Source organism: Pundamilia nyererei, unplaced genomic scaffold, assembly GCF_000239375.1.
Source record: "Pundamilia nyererei isolate P.nyererei 1_Seehausen unplaced genomic scaffold, PunNye1.0 scaffold00052, whole genome shotgun sequence".
NCBI lineage: Eukaryota > Metazoa > Chordata > Actinopteri > Cichliformes > Cichlidae > Pundamilia > Pundamilia nyererei.
The window spans coordinates 3424923-3439413 of NW_005187453.1; the positions used below are offsets into that span (position 1 = coordinate 3424923).

General features: G+C 37.7%; 1 protein-coding gene across 1 annotated transcript; it reads right to left on the reverse strand.

Annotated features, from left to right (window-relative positions):
- Nucleotides 1-1781: 1781 nt before the first annotated feature.
- On the reverse strand, nt 1782-12803 carry arfgap3 (ADP-ribosylation factor GTPase activating protein 3). Its single transcript, XM_005733511.1, has 16 exons — nt 12616-12803; nt 10791-10909; nt 9296-9368; nt 9053-9184; nt 8778-8858; nt 8572-8665; nt 8416-8475; nt 8273-8319; nt 7510-7661; nt 7147-7278; nt 6902-7027; nt 5570-5722; nt 4927-5053; nt 4616-4703; nt 2904-3028; nt 1782-2818 (listed from the first exon to the last, which is right to left on the reverse strand). Exons 1-16 carry the CDS (start codon nt 12682-12684, stop codon nt 2801-2803), a joined length of 1596 nt encoding a protein of 531 aa, XP_005733568.1. The 5' UTR covers nt 12685-12803; the 3' UTR covers nt 1782-2800.
- Nucleotides 12804-14491: the final 1688 nt, after the last annotated feature.

Below are 14491 nucleotides of genomic sequence, written 5' to 3' on the forward strand. Positions count from 1 at the left end.
AACTAGATAAAAGCACCAACGCTTTTAGTTGTTTAAATGCTATAAACACAAAGAGAAACATTTTACTCCAGTAACTGATTATTTGTTCGTGATGAAACCTTTAAATTAAGCAACTTTTCGCCAGGTTTAGCAGTGTTGTTTGATTTTACATCAAATTTCCGACAATGACCGCACGACTATCAACGCAACAACCGGCCACGTAAGCGGTTGCCAGAATTTGCTCTGAAATTGGCCAAAGTGGATTAATGTCTGCAGAAGTAGATCAACATTTGATAGACTGTCCGATGTGGAAGAGAACTTTACTGATATAATTTTAAATTTTCACTGATTATTTAAGATATTTATCAAAAAGACGAGATCACGTTTCAGCTTTTTAAAGCGAGAACTGCTGCTTTTATCTGGTTTATACTATTGACTTTTAACGAAGTGATATTTGCCCAATAAAAACACGCAAAGGTCTTGAGCCACCCTTTAGTCTTATATTTTTATAGAGAAAAATTGGAAATGAATGCATCAATTGCATGAAACACTGAAATTTACAAAAGATACGGAAGTACAGTAGGTAAGGGAAAATTGAGTGGGTGGGACAATAGAAGGGCCAGATGCATCTCTCAGGTCCTCCAGTTTTTTTAGGGCACACTACTCACCCTGATGATAAAGGTTTTCTGCCAATAGCTCTTTGAGAATCATCTTGTTAATGCAAAAATATTTTATGCCTGTCAAACTGTGCTGTCATTGGCATTTTCAAAGATTCAGGCTGGGTTCTTGGATGTTTAAGAGTTTTGCACAGTACTGTGAATAAGATGTCTTAAAAAGAAAAAACAAATCCCACTTAAATCTAAAAAAAAAAAAAAAAAAAAAAAAAAAAAAAGTTTGCAGGCACACGGACCACGGACACATTTACACAAATAATGAAGACAGTAAAAGTTTAAGCACAAACCATTTATTTGGCATATTCCCAAAAGTCGTACTTACATTTTGAGTGTCAAAAATGGTCAAAATCTATCTGTAAGTTTTTTCATTAATGAAAAACCCCTATACAAGATTGTATGTAGCAGTTCACAGCGGACTAGAGTTTTAATAAACAAGTTTCTTAATCCATCTCAAATTCAGGATGTGTTGACATCTTTATTTTGAGGGCTACAAGGGCCATGCAGCTTATACAAGCTCCTACATGTAACAATATAGAACGGCAGAGACACAATCTTACAAAACATATATGCCGACTTAGGGGCAAAAACTAGAGTGCAACCAAGCAAAAGCTGTTACACACAATTTCCAACACATGTGCAAAAGATACCTAGATTGAGACAACAAGAAGGTGTGTAAATCAAAGATCTCCGGACTAAGGCATTTACTGATGGGAATTAAAAAACAAAACCCAAAAAAATATATATATATTTGACCATTTAAGAACCTCTTTAGTGTTTCATATTTGAACATGTCAAATCAAACTCCTGGGATGTTCCAGCTTCTCAGAAATTAGTCTGTACTATTATGACGGAGTCCAGGCTTTAATTAGTCCCTTTAACTTTGCACAATGATAAAGGACAGAAAAAAGGCAAAAGCGCAAGCTTTACTCTGAACAGATATCAAATCTAACTCAAGCACTGCCTGTAGTTCTACTGTGTTTAGAAACAATAGCATATATAAAGTTAAAACCTTTTATGATGGCAGTTAAAGTAACAGAAAAAAATAACTGATGGTTTTAAAGGGATCATTCACATTGTTCTTTTAAAGTGGAAACGAGGCCTGAAAGCTACATAAAAGGTCTCAGCACATCAAAAAATCCTTCAAGTTTTATAGAGGCGATCCAAGGGTCATACTAAGTGTACAATTTAGAGATTTACCAAGATGATTAGGCATTTATTTCAAGAACATAAAAAAAAAAAACAATAATCTAACAAAAATTACTTCTTAAAATGATGACTGAATTCTTCATAGCATCTAATTCTATGCAACTGGAGCTTTTACGAAGCTCATTTGTTGTTTTAAAGAAATATTTATATCTTATAATAATTGTTTTTTTACTCCTTAAAACTTTGACATATCACATTCCTTTTTTATAAGCATTTCTGCATGACTTCCAAAACAACAACAACAACAACAACAAATTGCGACTCACAGGATAATGACACTTATGTGCTAGTGACGCATCAGTTTACATAACTTACAGTACTCTTACTAAAAGTATATCTGTTGCCCCAAGGCCTCTGTTTTAAATCAGCTTTTGGTCCTGCCTTTGGAAGAGCAAATGTAAGTGCACTTTGGGGACAGAAAGGACACTTTCAACCCTGCATGAAGGGGCACAAAAAAACAAAAAGCACAAAAACAACACTACAAAGTGCACGTGATGAGTGAGTTACTGAATTAAGTACTTACGGAGGTAAAGGAATCAAATGGATAGCCCTCCTAACTCCTCAGACTGCTACATACAGCATTTCTATATATGTAAAACCCCGAAGCTCAAAGCAAACTTAACATAATGCAGGCTGAATATTCTTCACAGCTGTATATACACAAATATCTTCCTTCAAGGTGTTTGCAGGGGGAAAATAATTCCACCGAAAAATATTGTGCTCTGCTCATCTTGATTTGATCCCAAAGACTACGACTATGTATATACATCATCTAATAAAAAACTAGATATAGATATACAATATACAAGTACATTCTGCAGACTTGCTCATAGCATTGATTTATATTTTCCTCCCAACTCTCCCACGATGAGCACCCACTAGAAAGGTCATCTAACTGGCAAACAGAAGATACCTATGGACGGTGAATCCGACATGTTCACTTAGGAACTGTAGTGATCCTGAAAAAAGGAAATTAAAAAAGCACCATGAGAAGTTGTCATTATTGATGAACTTGTATCATACACTGGAAAATATCTGACTGACCTGAATCGAGCTAACTACACCGCTGGCCATGACTGAAAGTTTTCCTGCAACTGAGCGCACTCCATGTTTGAGCTGCGACATGTCGGGAGCGCTGGGCAGTACGTTGCTCAGACGGTATGAACTCGCTGTGGACACGAGGCAAAAAGTCAAGCAGACAGAGAGACAAAAAGCTCGAGGACTCGTGGAGAAGCCACTCGCATGTACAGTCATGTGAAAAAGACAGTTTTCAGGAGACTCTCTGCAGTCCTGTGTAAAACAAAGTACAGTAGCCTGCTGAGCACATTTAGCAGCAATAACTTGAAGCAATCATTTCCTGTATGATCTTACAAGTCTCTCACATTGTTGTGGAGAAATTTTGGCCTGCTCGTTAAAGCAATGCTGTGATATGATCATCGTCCTGCTGCATGACCCAGTTTTGTTTAAGATTCATCTCTTGGACAGATGGCCTCTCATTTGACTCTACAATACTTTGGTATATAGAGGAATTCATGGGGGTCTCTGTGACTGCAAGCCCCCCCAAACAAACATCCCTACTTTGGGTTTTATCTGTATGAAGGACATTGTTCCAGAAGTCTCGTGGTTTGTTCAGATGCAACTTTGCAATCCTAAACTGGCAATCCTTCCAAACAAACTATACTTGTTCAGTCATGACCATTAACATTTAACATGCCAACATGCTGAGGCCTGTAGAGTCAGAAACAGAGAAACTAAAAAAAATAATAAAATGCTACAAATCCTGAATGGTCTGACCTTCTAGTGACTTCCACTCACAATTGCTTCTTTAAGATCATTGCTGATATCTTTCACCCCGAATGCTCCAGAACAGGAAAACAAAACGTCTGCTGTCACAGAGGTGTTCACACTTGCTCAAAATCAATTACTCAAATGCCTTTGATTAGCAGCACCTGGAGGCTACTTACCTTCTTAATGCCTGTGGAAGCAGTAAGTGTGTATTTAATGTTTTCAGTCTTGTGAAACCTGCTTTTTCACATGATCATATGAAAGAATTTACGGTATTTAGATTTCCTCTGAGGTACAAGGGTTGAGACCAGTTCGACCAGTATGCACAGTCGGTATGGTTAATCACTCTGGAGCTAGTGCAAAACTTCAGTGTATGTGAGATAAATTACTCACAATTTCAGCACAGCTTCACAATAAACTCAAAAGTCAGACTTCTTTTCATAATTTCAGGGGCATAATATTTTATATTACAACCTATATCACAGTTCAATACTTATTATGTAATTATTCTAGCAGAGATTCAAGGGTCATCAGACAGGTGGAATTTTAGGTGGAAAACCTCCATTCCACCTAAAATTCCACCCAACAGTGTAACACCAAGTAGGATAGGCCAAGATTGTCTTCTCAATGTGACCACCACCTAACTAAGCCTGGAACAAGCATCCAACATGTGCAGTTTCTCTCTTATGATACAGTTTTAGCAACCGGCATTAATCAGTGACCCGAAGTCCCCAATAAAATTAAGAACACAGCTGAATTTGTGGCGTGTTTGTCTACTCATTACTGACAAAATGACCTGGAGTTTGGAAGATGTATCAGAAAAGCACACAGTTAACAGGTTGTTAAATCCAACTTTAAAGAATCACACAAGTGGGCATCTTATTAAAAACAAACAAACAACCATACTAAGATGTTCCTCCGAGCGGCTCAACATACAAGCGCTAAGAAAAGAAGAGACAGTCATGTCTTACCAGTCTGCTTCTTTGGATCATCAAACAGATCGGCTGAACTTATGGATGCACTCGCAGAAAATCTCTCCAGTCGGGTTTTGGCTTCATACTGAACAACAGAAAATTTTGAAAATTTCAACCAAGTTTTATGTTTGACCATTTAAGAACCTCTATTTAAATTAAAGACCTTCAGGAACTAATGTTCAGGCTTATCTCAAGTTCCAAGGAACAAATACAGACAGTTTTTAAATGTGATTTCCCAGTCTAGTATTCACCAAATGAAATCAAAGGAAAAGCAGTTTAGAATGTGTGTCCACGTTGTGCTTGTATACCTCAGAGTTGTCTTGTTTTCCAAAGTACATATCAGACGAGATGGCTTTTACATCATCTCCAAACTTTTTCCGAGCTTCTCCCGTGTCTGAGAGCGCTGCTGTTTCTGGTTTCCTTCTGGTTGTGGGCCTGATAACAGTTACCAACAGAAAAAAATAATAATATGACAACAGGAAGAAGTACTTTAAGCACAAATCGTGTATTTTAAAAGAACACGCTGAATTAAATTACACCAAACATATTTAAGACTGAAGAGTCTTACCTTTGTGTAAAAAGTATCTTAAGCTACAATTAAAAAACACTGATGACCACCAGCACTACACCTCAGCCAGCTAGCAGACGCACTTATGCTATCATGTGTTGAAAGTTCTACTTTGCCTTCTTCTCGAGTTATTGCATGTCACCCATCAGCCTTTTGCGGCTGAGGTGTAAAAAATTTCTTTCTGTAAATTAGTAATTTTATTTGATAAAATAGAATAAATCTGATTATTTTATTTGATAACATAATCAGATTTATTCAAGAAAGCCCTTATCTTAATTTGCTGTTAATTTTGATTGTTGTATTTAACTAAAATTTGCTTTGAATCATTAAACCTAACCATAAAAACATGTAGAAAGCTTCAGTTTTGTGTTTAAACAACTAACCTGTCATCAAATGAAGTTATAGTGGAGGACAAGAAAAAGTCTGGCTCTGGTTTCTTGCTCTCTTTCATCCAGCCTCTTCCATCATCTCCATCGCCCCACCGTGAAGAGAAACTGTCTGAGGTTTCACTTTGGTCCTCAAAGCGAGTCAGAACCCTGAAGAAAGAAGCCAACAAGAACAATATAAGGTGGAACAAAAAGAGAGATAATGGACTTTACTAGTACGCTGACACTAAGATACCCAAATTTACACAGTCAGCACATTGTTTAGCATGCAAATGTTAGATTTATAGACTCCCATTCATCATGCTACAGTGTCAGGGAAGTGCTCACAGATCCCACATTAATCCTGTAACTTGAAAATGACTCTGAACATAAAGAAATATTAGAAACAGAAAGAACAAAGAGCTCTGCAACACATAGTTCAATATCAACACAGTCTGAATTGAAAGAATGAACTTTGCCAAGTTGTTCATTCGTCTATAACTGATATATTTGAGTGCAAGAGCACCAAGAAGAATTACTCCTATTTAAAAAGGCTACGGATGTTCACAACAAATGCTCACTTCAGGTTTCCCCAACTGTTAATCATTAAGAGCTACTACATTTTTCACACACCATATATATTTTTGTACCATACTCAGTTTTATTTATGATAATTTAGAATATTATATGTTTTAATCAAACTGCATCAGTAATTTTTTTAAGAAAAAACAAACATCTATCTGACCTATCACATCGACCCCCTGCATGTCCTCCTTCACTACATCTGTAAACCTCTTTTTTGATCTTCCTCTTTTTCTTCCTGCCTGGCAACTCCATAGTCAGCACCCTTTGTCCAATATACCCACATGTCCAAATCATCTGAGCATTGCCTCTCTGACTTTATCTCCAAACTTTTCAAACTGAACTGTCCCTGTGATGTACTCATTTCTAATCGTGTCCACCCTGCTCACTCCCAATGAAGACCTTGACATCTTCAGCTTGGCTTTTTGTCAGTGCCAACATCTCCAAACCACACATCAAAGTAGGTCTCACTATCATTTGGTAAACATTCCCTTTCACACTTGGTGTCACAAATCATTACTGAGACTTATCTCCATCCACTCCACCCTGCCTGCACTCTCTTCTTCACCTCTCTTAGCCACTGTCCGCTACTTTGGATAGTCAACTCCAACTATTAAACTCATCTACCTTCACTACTGATATTTCTTACAGCTTTACTGTTATACCCGTCTCTGTCTCACTCAAAAGGAAAAAAAAAACTGTAATATTATTAACACAGTATCAAGATTTCATTTTGTTTATATATTATCAACATCAACTTTATCTGACCTAGAGCTGAAGGACCCTTCATCGTCATCTTCATCAATAAATCGCCGTCCTTTGGTGGTCTTTGCTCCAATTGGATTGTCCTGCTGGATGGTGTGCATGTCTGACATCACAGAGTGAGAAACTCCACTACAGAGAAGAGCCAAGAAAGAGTAAAAATGTCAGTGAGACACATTAAAATGGAAAGAAAAAAAAAACAACTTAAATCTACTAGAGGTTTGTCCCCCCTCACTCCCAATTTGTCTTACCTCCTCATGCCCAGACCCATGCCCAGTCTCTCAGCCTGTTCCTTCTTTTTCCCCTCTAGTCCTTTCAGCTTCTGCTCTTCGATTTTCCTCTGCTGCTCAAAATCTTTGTAGGCCAGCCGCATGGATGGAGCACTGAGGAGAAAAAAAGTAGGTAAGCTCAGAGATGGAAACAGACGAGCCAAATGTGGTGCATAGCTTAAGTAATATACATGATTTAGCCCCTTTCTCCTGAGGTAAAGAGAAGAAAGAGCCATGGATTTCATCTTGCCATAGAGGACACAAAGTTACATTCGCTTTCCGATTAAGTGATTACAACAAGAAAGATGGAATGAAAAAGAAATAAAAAGCTATGGGTATTCTTACATGGACTCCTCAGTTGTAACGTTCTTCTTGGCACCAGCAAAGCTCTCCTCTTTCTCTCTGATTTTGTCAGCAGCCTGCGCCTTCTTCTCGAGCTCCGAGAAGCTCTGGCTGCTAACCTTCTGAGCGCCCAGACCGCCCTTCTTTGAGGCCAGCTGCACACAAACATACACATTACAATGATGTACCAAATAAAACAGATAACCGAGCTGGGATAGAAGCTTGTATTCTGAGATAACATTCAGAATCTCCAAGATTAAAAACATATTTTAAAAGAGGAAAATTCAGAAAACAAAAAACAACCTCTCATAATACTATACTATAACCTCTTATAAATGGGTCCATGTGGCAGCAGGGCAGTGCAAACTGCAGGGACATGTGGAATGGGAACCCAATTCATTATTTAAAACAAACGTGTAAAGATAATTAATTTTATTGGCAGTAAATGGTGCCTACTGTTGTTGTGATTCACCTTATTTACCTGTTCTTGTGTCCCCTCAGGTCAATCATGTGATGTGTGTGTATGCAGTGACTACTGCTGCACTGCCTAACTTGGGTGTAAATGTGGCCCTCCCTATGTGGCTGTGGTGTGTAGTACAATCAGGTTGACCCGAGCTTGTAAAGTAAGACAACGTGACTGGCTTTCTATTTGTCTTAAAATTTATCTCAGACACTACTTGAATTTTTTCTCTGAATATTACCCTCCTCCCTTAAGTAATAGTTTTATTGTACTTATTATGACACCAATATAAAACTTTATACATACTGTTTTCTTGGCACCTGCTGGCTTCTTCTTAAGAAGAGAAGAGGGCTCTGAGAAAACAACAGACAGAGTGAAGTCAATATTTAGACAGACTTTTACGGGCATTTAGGTAGAGTTAACTAAACATGCACAGTATTGACTCAAACCTGGGTTTGCTTTTGGTGAAACACTGAGCATTTCCACATTGGGACCCTCCTCTGAATTACCTGAAGATAAACATGTGATGAGCCACAAAACTATTTTAATATAAAACTGCAGTGAGTCAGTATAAATCAGATTATTAAGCAATGACACAAAGATACCATTACGGTCTTCATCTTTTTCTGGCTCTGAAAGCTTCTCTGATGCGGAGGGGCTCAGACTCATTTTGGCCATGTTCAGATTTTCAGGAACAGCCTGGCCAGGACACAGACACACGTAGTGAAATTAATAATCGCTGTCAGGCTGTGCAGCATATCTGTGGAAAGTTCTGGACTAAATCCCAATTGAAGAAACCACACACTTATACCTGTGTATGCTGACTGAAGAAATCCACCTGCTTGTCGTCTGGGGATGTTGGAGACAGAGGAGCCTGACTGTCCAGCCACAGCTGTGGAGAACAAGAGCCGTAAAATGATTCAATTATATGAGCGTTTATTATAAGTGTGATAAGCATATGGGTAATACCCAGGAAGCCAGTGTTTAATAAATTTAATCTCTCAGCCCCAGGTTGGTTTCTCCCCGCCCCCCTTGAGGAGAAATGTGGAGGTGTTTTCAGACTGTAACCCAGCCTGTCAGTGTTACCTCAGTGCCATGGCGTCTGGTTGCTTGTGTGGCTAAAGTCTTTATCTTCTCTCTGTACAGCTGTGCAGCCCGGCTGTTGTACTTGGCATTGGCGGCATTGGCTCTGCAGCCATGTTGACTGAAAAACGCAATCTGACACCGAGAGGTCAAATAAGAAACAGGAAAGCAAACAGGTAGAATCACGCTTGTGTCACACACTGCTGGAGTTTTAACCTGATGATAGTGTGCTGATATTTTACTCACTGCGCTGGCGTTGCCTCCAACTTGCATACATCTTAGCTGGAACCACGACCAATTAAAATCCAGCTCGGTGGACCTGTGTGGCACAACAGGATCAGGGTTTGAAGAATGTGTGTTTGAACAAAGAAACATACACCTGAGGTTACAGAACCCTATCCACTCCCATCTCCTTGCTTGAGCTGCCTTTGTTCCACTTATCCTTCACTGTATCTGAATCATCTTTATTCTGTTTTATTTGTTTTGGATGCTTAAGTCATTTATTTTTATCCAAAATTACAATAAATCTCTAGAGATTGTTATGTCCAATTAATGTACCGTATCCAGGATTACTGCTCGTAGTTTACACATTCGCCCGAAAAGTGAAAGATCCCTGGTTCAAGTCCAGGAGGAAAAATAAATCCCTTTGGGGTGGGGTCAGGAAGGGCATCCGGCATAAAAATCTGCCAAGTCAAACATGTGAAGCTACCTGTTGTGGTGAATGATTGCAAAATAAGGAAGCAGCCTACAATAGCTTTACTATTACATTACACACTTTTAATGTAGTCATTTGAAATGACAGTTTATTTTTTTCTTCTTTTTTTTAAAAAATTGCTTATCTTTTTAAAAATGTACTTTTATTACACAGGTAACACAATCCTATGCCTTAACAATAAGAACACCAGTCATGCTTAGTTACCCTACAAAGGCCTGTTTTTGGCTGAGAGTATACTTCTGAGCTGTTCAGTCCATATTGCACTACATCTTTGCAGTTTGGGTTATAAAAGGTAGAGGGAATTTGATCAAAACACTGTGCATATCTTATCTTCTTTTCATTTCTATGACTGCTGTTGTCTTGTATTTTTTAAAGGGTTTAATACTATCCTAACGAGCTGATATTTTCACGTCCTAATTTCTTATACTGCAAAAAAACAAAAACTTTTTATAAAACTCAATTTAATTTAAAAATTTTTTTTACAGCAATAGCAGAGTCAAGGCACTTTTGTTTGCAAAAACGGAAAAATAATCATTCACATCCACTTTCACTTCAAAGAGGTGGCTACAGCGAATCATCTGCCTCCATCTCACCCTATCCCAGGGACCCTCTTAAGTCACACCAACACCTTCTCCGTTTTCTTCCTCTTTTCCTCCCATTGGGCAGCTTCATCTTCAGCATCCTTTGTTCAGCGCTGCATATCTTCATACTAGCTCAGCCTTGCCTCTCTAACTTTGTCTCCAAACTGCTCAGCCTGAGCCATCCCTCTGATGTACTCTTTTCTAGTCTTGCATGTCCTGGTAACTCCCAGTGAAAATCTGGAAGCTCTGTCCCCTGCATGTTGAAGTAAACTTGAACCCAAAGATCCCGATGCTTCTATTGGAGTGTGTGATGTTAGATAAAAAGCACTTATACATTTTCTACTGTATTTGAGAACTTTCTTACAACAAGCCTCATTCACACATTGACATAAGCACCAGTCCATTTACCTCCAACTCCAAGGAAAATATATAATTCCTGACTTACCTAATAAATGAAAGGTGCACTCCCAGAGACCTGTGAGTCCCAGAACAATCTATACAGACAAAAACCCCATGGGTGATGCTGGCCCAGCTGGGGTTCTTAGCTGCGCAGTCAAAGCAAACCTGAGGGACAGAGAGCAAGAATATATACAAACACACGAGATATTCATCATATTAACAAAAGAGACGGATCATTCTATAACTGGAGAAGACTATTTTTTTTAAATATAGCTAATTTAAAGATATTTTATTTGATGTAAGTAATAAAAACAAATAATAAATTGATATGGCCAGTTCAGGCATCAAAGGTGCACTTTTTATTTGTTGCATACTATGCTTGATGCAACCTGGTAACCGATATGGCAGAAAAAAAAAAGAGATTTTTAAAATAGTGTTTAATAAATTCTTGACTATTAAGTGAATGAACTTATATTGCATACTTAGTTTAATCACTTTAAACAACTTGACCCTGTACAACAAACTTTTACAAAAGCAACAGATTAAGCCCTTATGAATGAAAAAGCAACAACAAAGCATTTACGATCATTTTAGTAAAAATTATATGGTAACCTGGTTAAAATAAGAGTAACAAGATTGTACAAGTTAACGTGGCTGAAATATAGTACTTTTATTTGCAGTTATGACATAAATGTGACAAATACTCAGGACCACAGCAGTGTTGTTTAATAATATTTCATGATTTTAAAATGTTTATTTTATATGTATGTCAACAGGGTTGCAAATCATAGCTGTTATTAGTGTTTTCTCAGAAAAATATGCTATCTAGGGATAAATGTGGTCATATAAATAAAGGATACTTTGAACCTTTGGTAATATGAGTAATAGTGTTGTATTGGTTAGACTAATGCACTTAACTAGTCAGAAAAAATTGAAAAAAAATTGAAAAAAAAATATGTCAGAGGACAGACCTTTGGTCTACCCATGGTGTTGGCACATGAACAACATGACATGTCATCTTACTGTTTTATCTCTTCCTTTCTAAGGCGAATTAGGTCGTACATGTGCTGTTGGACACAATTTACAGAGCATAATGTTCTTTAAAATATGCTGATGTTAACAAAATGTTTAAAAACACATGTGGATCTGGAAGAAGTGGATTTCTAAGCTGGAAATTTGTTTGTTATATTTAGACGTGTTATATAAAATATTTCATAACCACTGTTTCAACAACTGGATTTACATTTTGTCTCAGGAGTATATTTGGTATTGTAGTATTTTATGCATGGATTCTTTTCAAATTAACGCAGTTATAGAATGGTCCACGGGTGGAGGCCAAGAGCGTGAAGAGTGTCCGACTACACGAAGCAACAGCTGTGAGGATAAACAGGAGACTGTGCTACCGACTCAAACAGCTGTTGGTGAAGTGGCGTTAATTTCGCAATGAGATCAACAGATAATAGTTACAGCAGCGAGTCGCAAACACATCTTTGTCCCTGAAGATCTCTGTTCTGTCTTTTACATGACCCGAGTCGAGAAAAGGCCTTAGAAACTGAGCTTTAAACAAACACGGCTAATGTAAACTGTCAAAATGTAGCTAGCTAGCTGTCACCCCGTTTGCTAACGTCACGTCACGTCAGGTTACAATTTCTAAGTTTTGTGATATTTTGCTTCTGCACGTTTTAAAAACACGTTTTTTTTAAACCCGACTTATTCTAAAGATGACACACGTCAGACAGCTGTTAAATTGGTCGCAAACTGAAGCCAGCTGTGGCGTTTCCCATAAAGTGCGACGTGTCAGATATTTAGTTCAGCGGACTTCCTTGTGCACCAGAATACACCCGTCTTTCTGGTATTTATTTAACTCTCACCTTATTCGTAGGGATGGAACGAAGTCGCTTGAAAATAACAGAAATGTCCTGCTTGCTGGGTTCTGCCATTTTTCTACCTGTTGGTGTCTGGCGGTTAAAGGAACAGCATCAAAAGCAGACCCGTGTTTTTCCCCTGAACTAAACCCGACACGTCAGTAAGAGAACACCATGGGCGGACGCTGATTGGCTGGAAATGATCCGTGGTCGTGTTATTGTCGCAAAGGCTTCTTGGCAATGTAGTTTTAGACAGCGATAGCTTACGTATCTTCGAATTTCATGCATTTCTGTGTGACCGCAGCCAAAACATTAAACACAACGCTGAACAATATAACTTTAATAACGTGTCTTGAAATAAGATACAATAACACTAAATAAAAAATACTAAAATATGATAAAATAGTTCAATAAGATAAAAAAAAAATGCATGAAAAATGGATCATTTGAACCGAAAAAGAAATAAAGCTCAAATCTAATCTAATCTAGTTATTATTTTGGAATGTGGTAGGTCATTTCCCGTCTTTTGTGGCACCTTTTTATTATTAATATGATCATTATTACTAATGATAAGGAGAGAATTCTAGGAGTAAGGTGAAATGGAGGCAGATTATCAACTGTGGCATCCCCTACAGGGAACGTCAAGGTATGTGTGTATATATATATGTGTGTTAGATGTTTTATATTGATTCTTATGAGGGAATACAATAACACTTTTTTTTAGAGTGTTATCGAGTTGCTCTGTGGTGTATTGCTTAAAAGGTTATATGTGAAAGGTCACATGTAACTCTGATTACTTGAGTTTCCCCGAGTGTGAGAAGAGACACCCAGACCCAGGGGGTCCCAAGCTAGTGTATAGAAAAATGGGAGGGTAGCCAGCTAAATCCTGTGCCAAATGAAATATGCAGATCTATCTGCTGTGGTGACAACTTGGGAAATAAGGGAGCAGCTCAAGTTACCTTTCACTTTATATCTAATATATTGTACACACATTAAGTTTTCATTAAAACCAAACAAAGCAATGCAGTGACTCGGGGCTATACGGCTTTTTAAAAACAAACACACACCCAGTTCCCATTAAAACAATGTCCAATACTTCCTAAGTTTATAACATATCAACATGTGTGTCATATGAAATGTGTCTCTGAAAAGAGATGCGATTTGTGGATGCATGTTTATTGGAAACCTAAATGATTATCATACCAGCTGAAACACAAGGGAATACACCAGTGTCAAGACTATTTAATGGAGAGAGAGAGAGAAAAATAACTTTACTATAAATAGAAACCTGCAGTGTGTGGGAAAACTGCATCCAGTCTAGTTTGTCTTGGATGGATTTTATGCCAAACCTTAAAAACAAAACAGTCAGATTTATCACAGTATCCAACTGCATATTCCAGTTTGTTGACATTTGTTCAACTTTCTGTTGTATCGTTTAAATCCTCGTCTTGCAGAATAGCATAAGGCTACAACATAAAACTTATTTTACAGTCATATGGTGCCTAGTAAGGATATACCCCCTCAAAACAAAAAACGATATATTAAAAGAAAAATTACAGCAACAGAAAAAAAGTTAGATGCAGTCAAACTTCTTTTAATAAATAAAGTACAATAGTGATCAAATCTGTAACGGTTTGTGTTACCTATTGAAACAGACTCAGTTCTGAGTGTCTTTCAATTCATTGAAGTTATTCAGTGAAAATATAAGAAGAAAATCTGTATATTTTCCCAGTAAATTCATTTATTGTGATGTGGGACAACAATTACAAACCTTTCTGTGCAAGTATAACTGTCGCTGCATTTTGCTAGCAACACTCAAACATCTTTCCTCACTGATGTACAAAACAAAACTTTTTCCTCCTCTGCTGTAGCCTGAAGGCAT

Coding starts and splice junctions, on each gene's coding strand:
- arfgap3 (XM_005733511.1), bottom strand. CDS start 12,684: ATGGCAGAACCCAGCAAGCAGGACATTTCTGTTATTTTCAAGCGACTT. Junction 8,666..8,777: donor TCTTCAGTCAGCATACACAG/GTATAAGTGTGT, acceptor TGTCCTGGCCAG/GCTGTTCCTGAAAATCTGAA. Junction 7,028..7,146: donor ATGGGTCTGGGCATGAGGAG/GTAAGACAAATT, acceptor TCTTCTCTGTAG/TGGAGTTTCTCACTCTGTGA.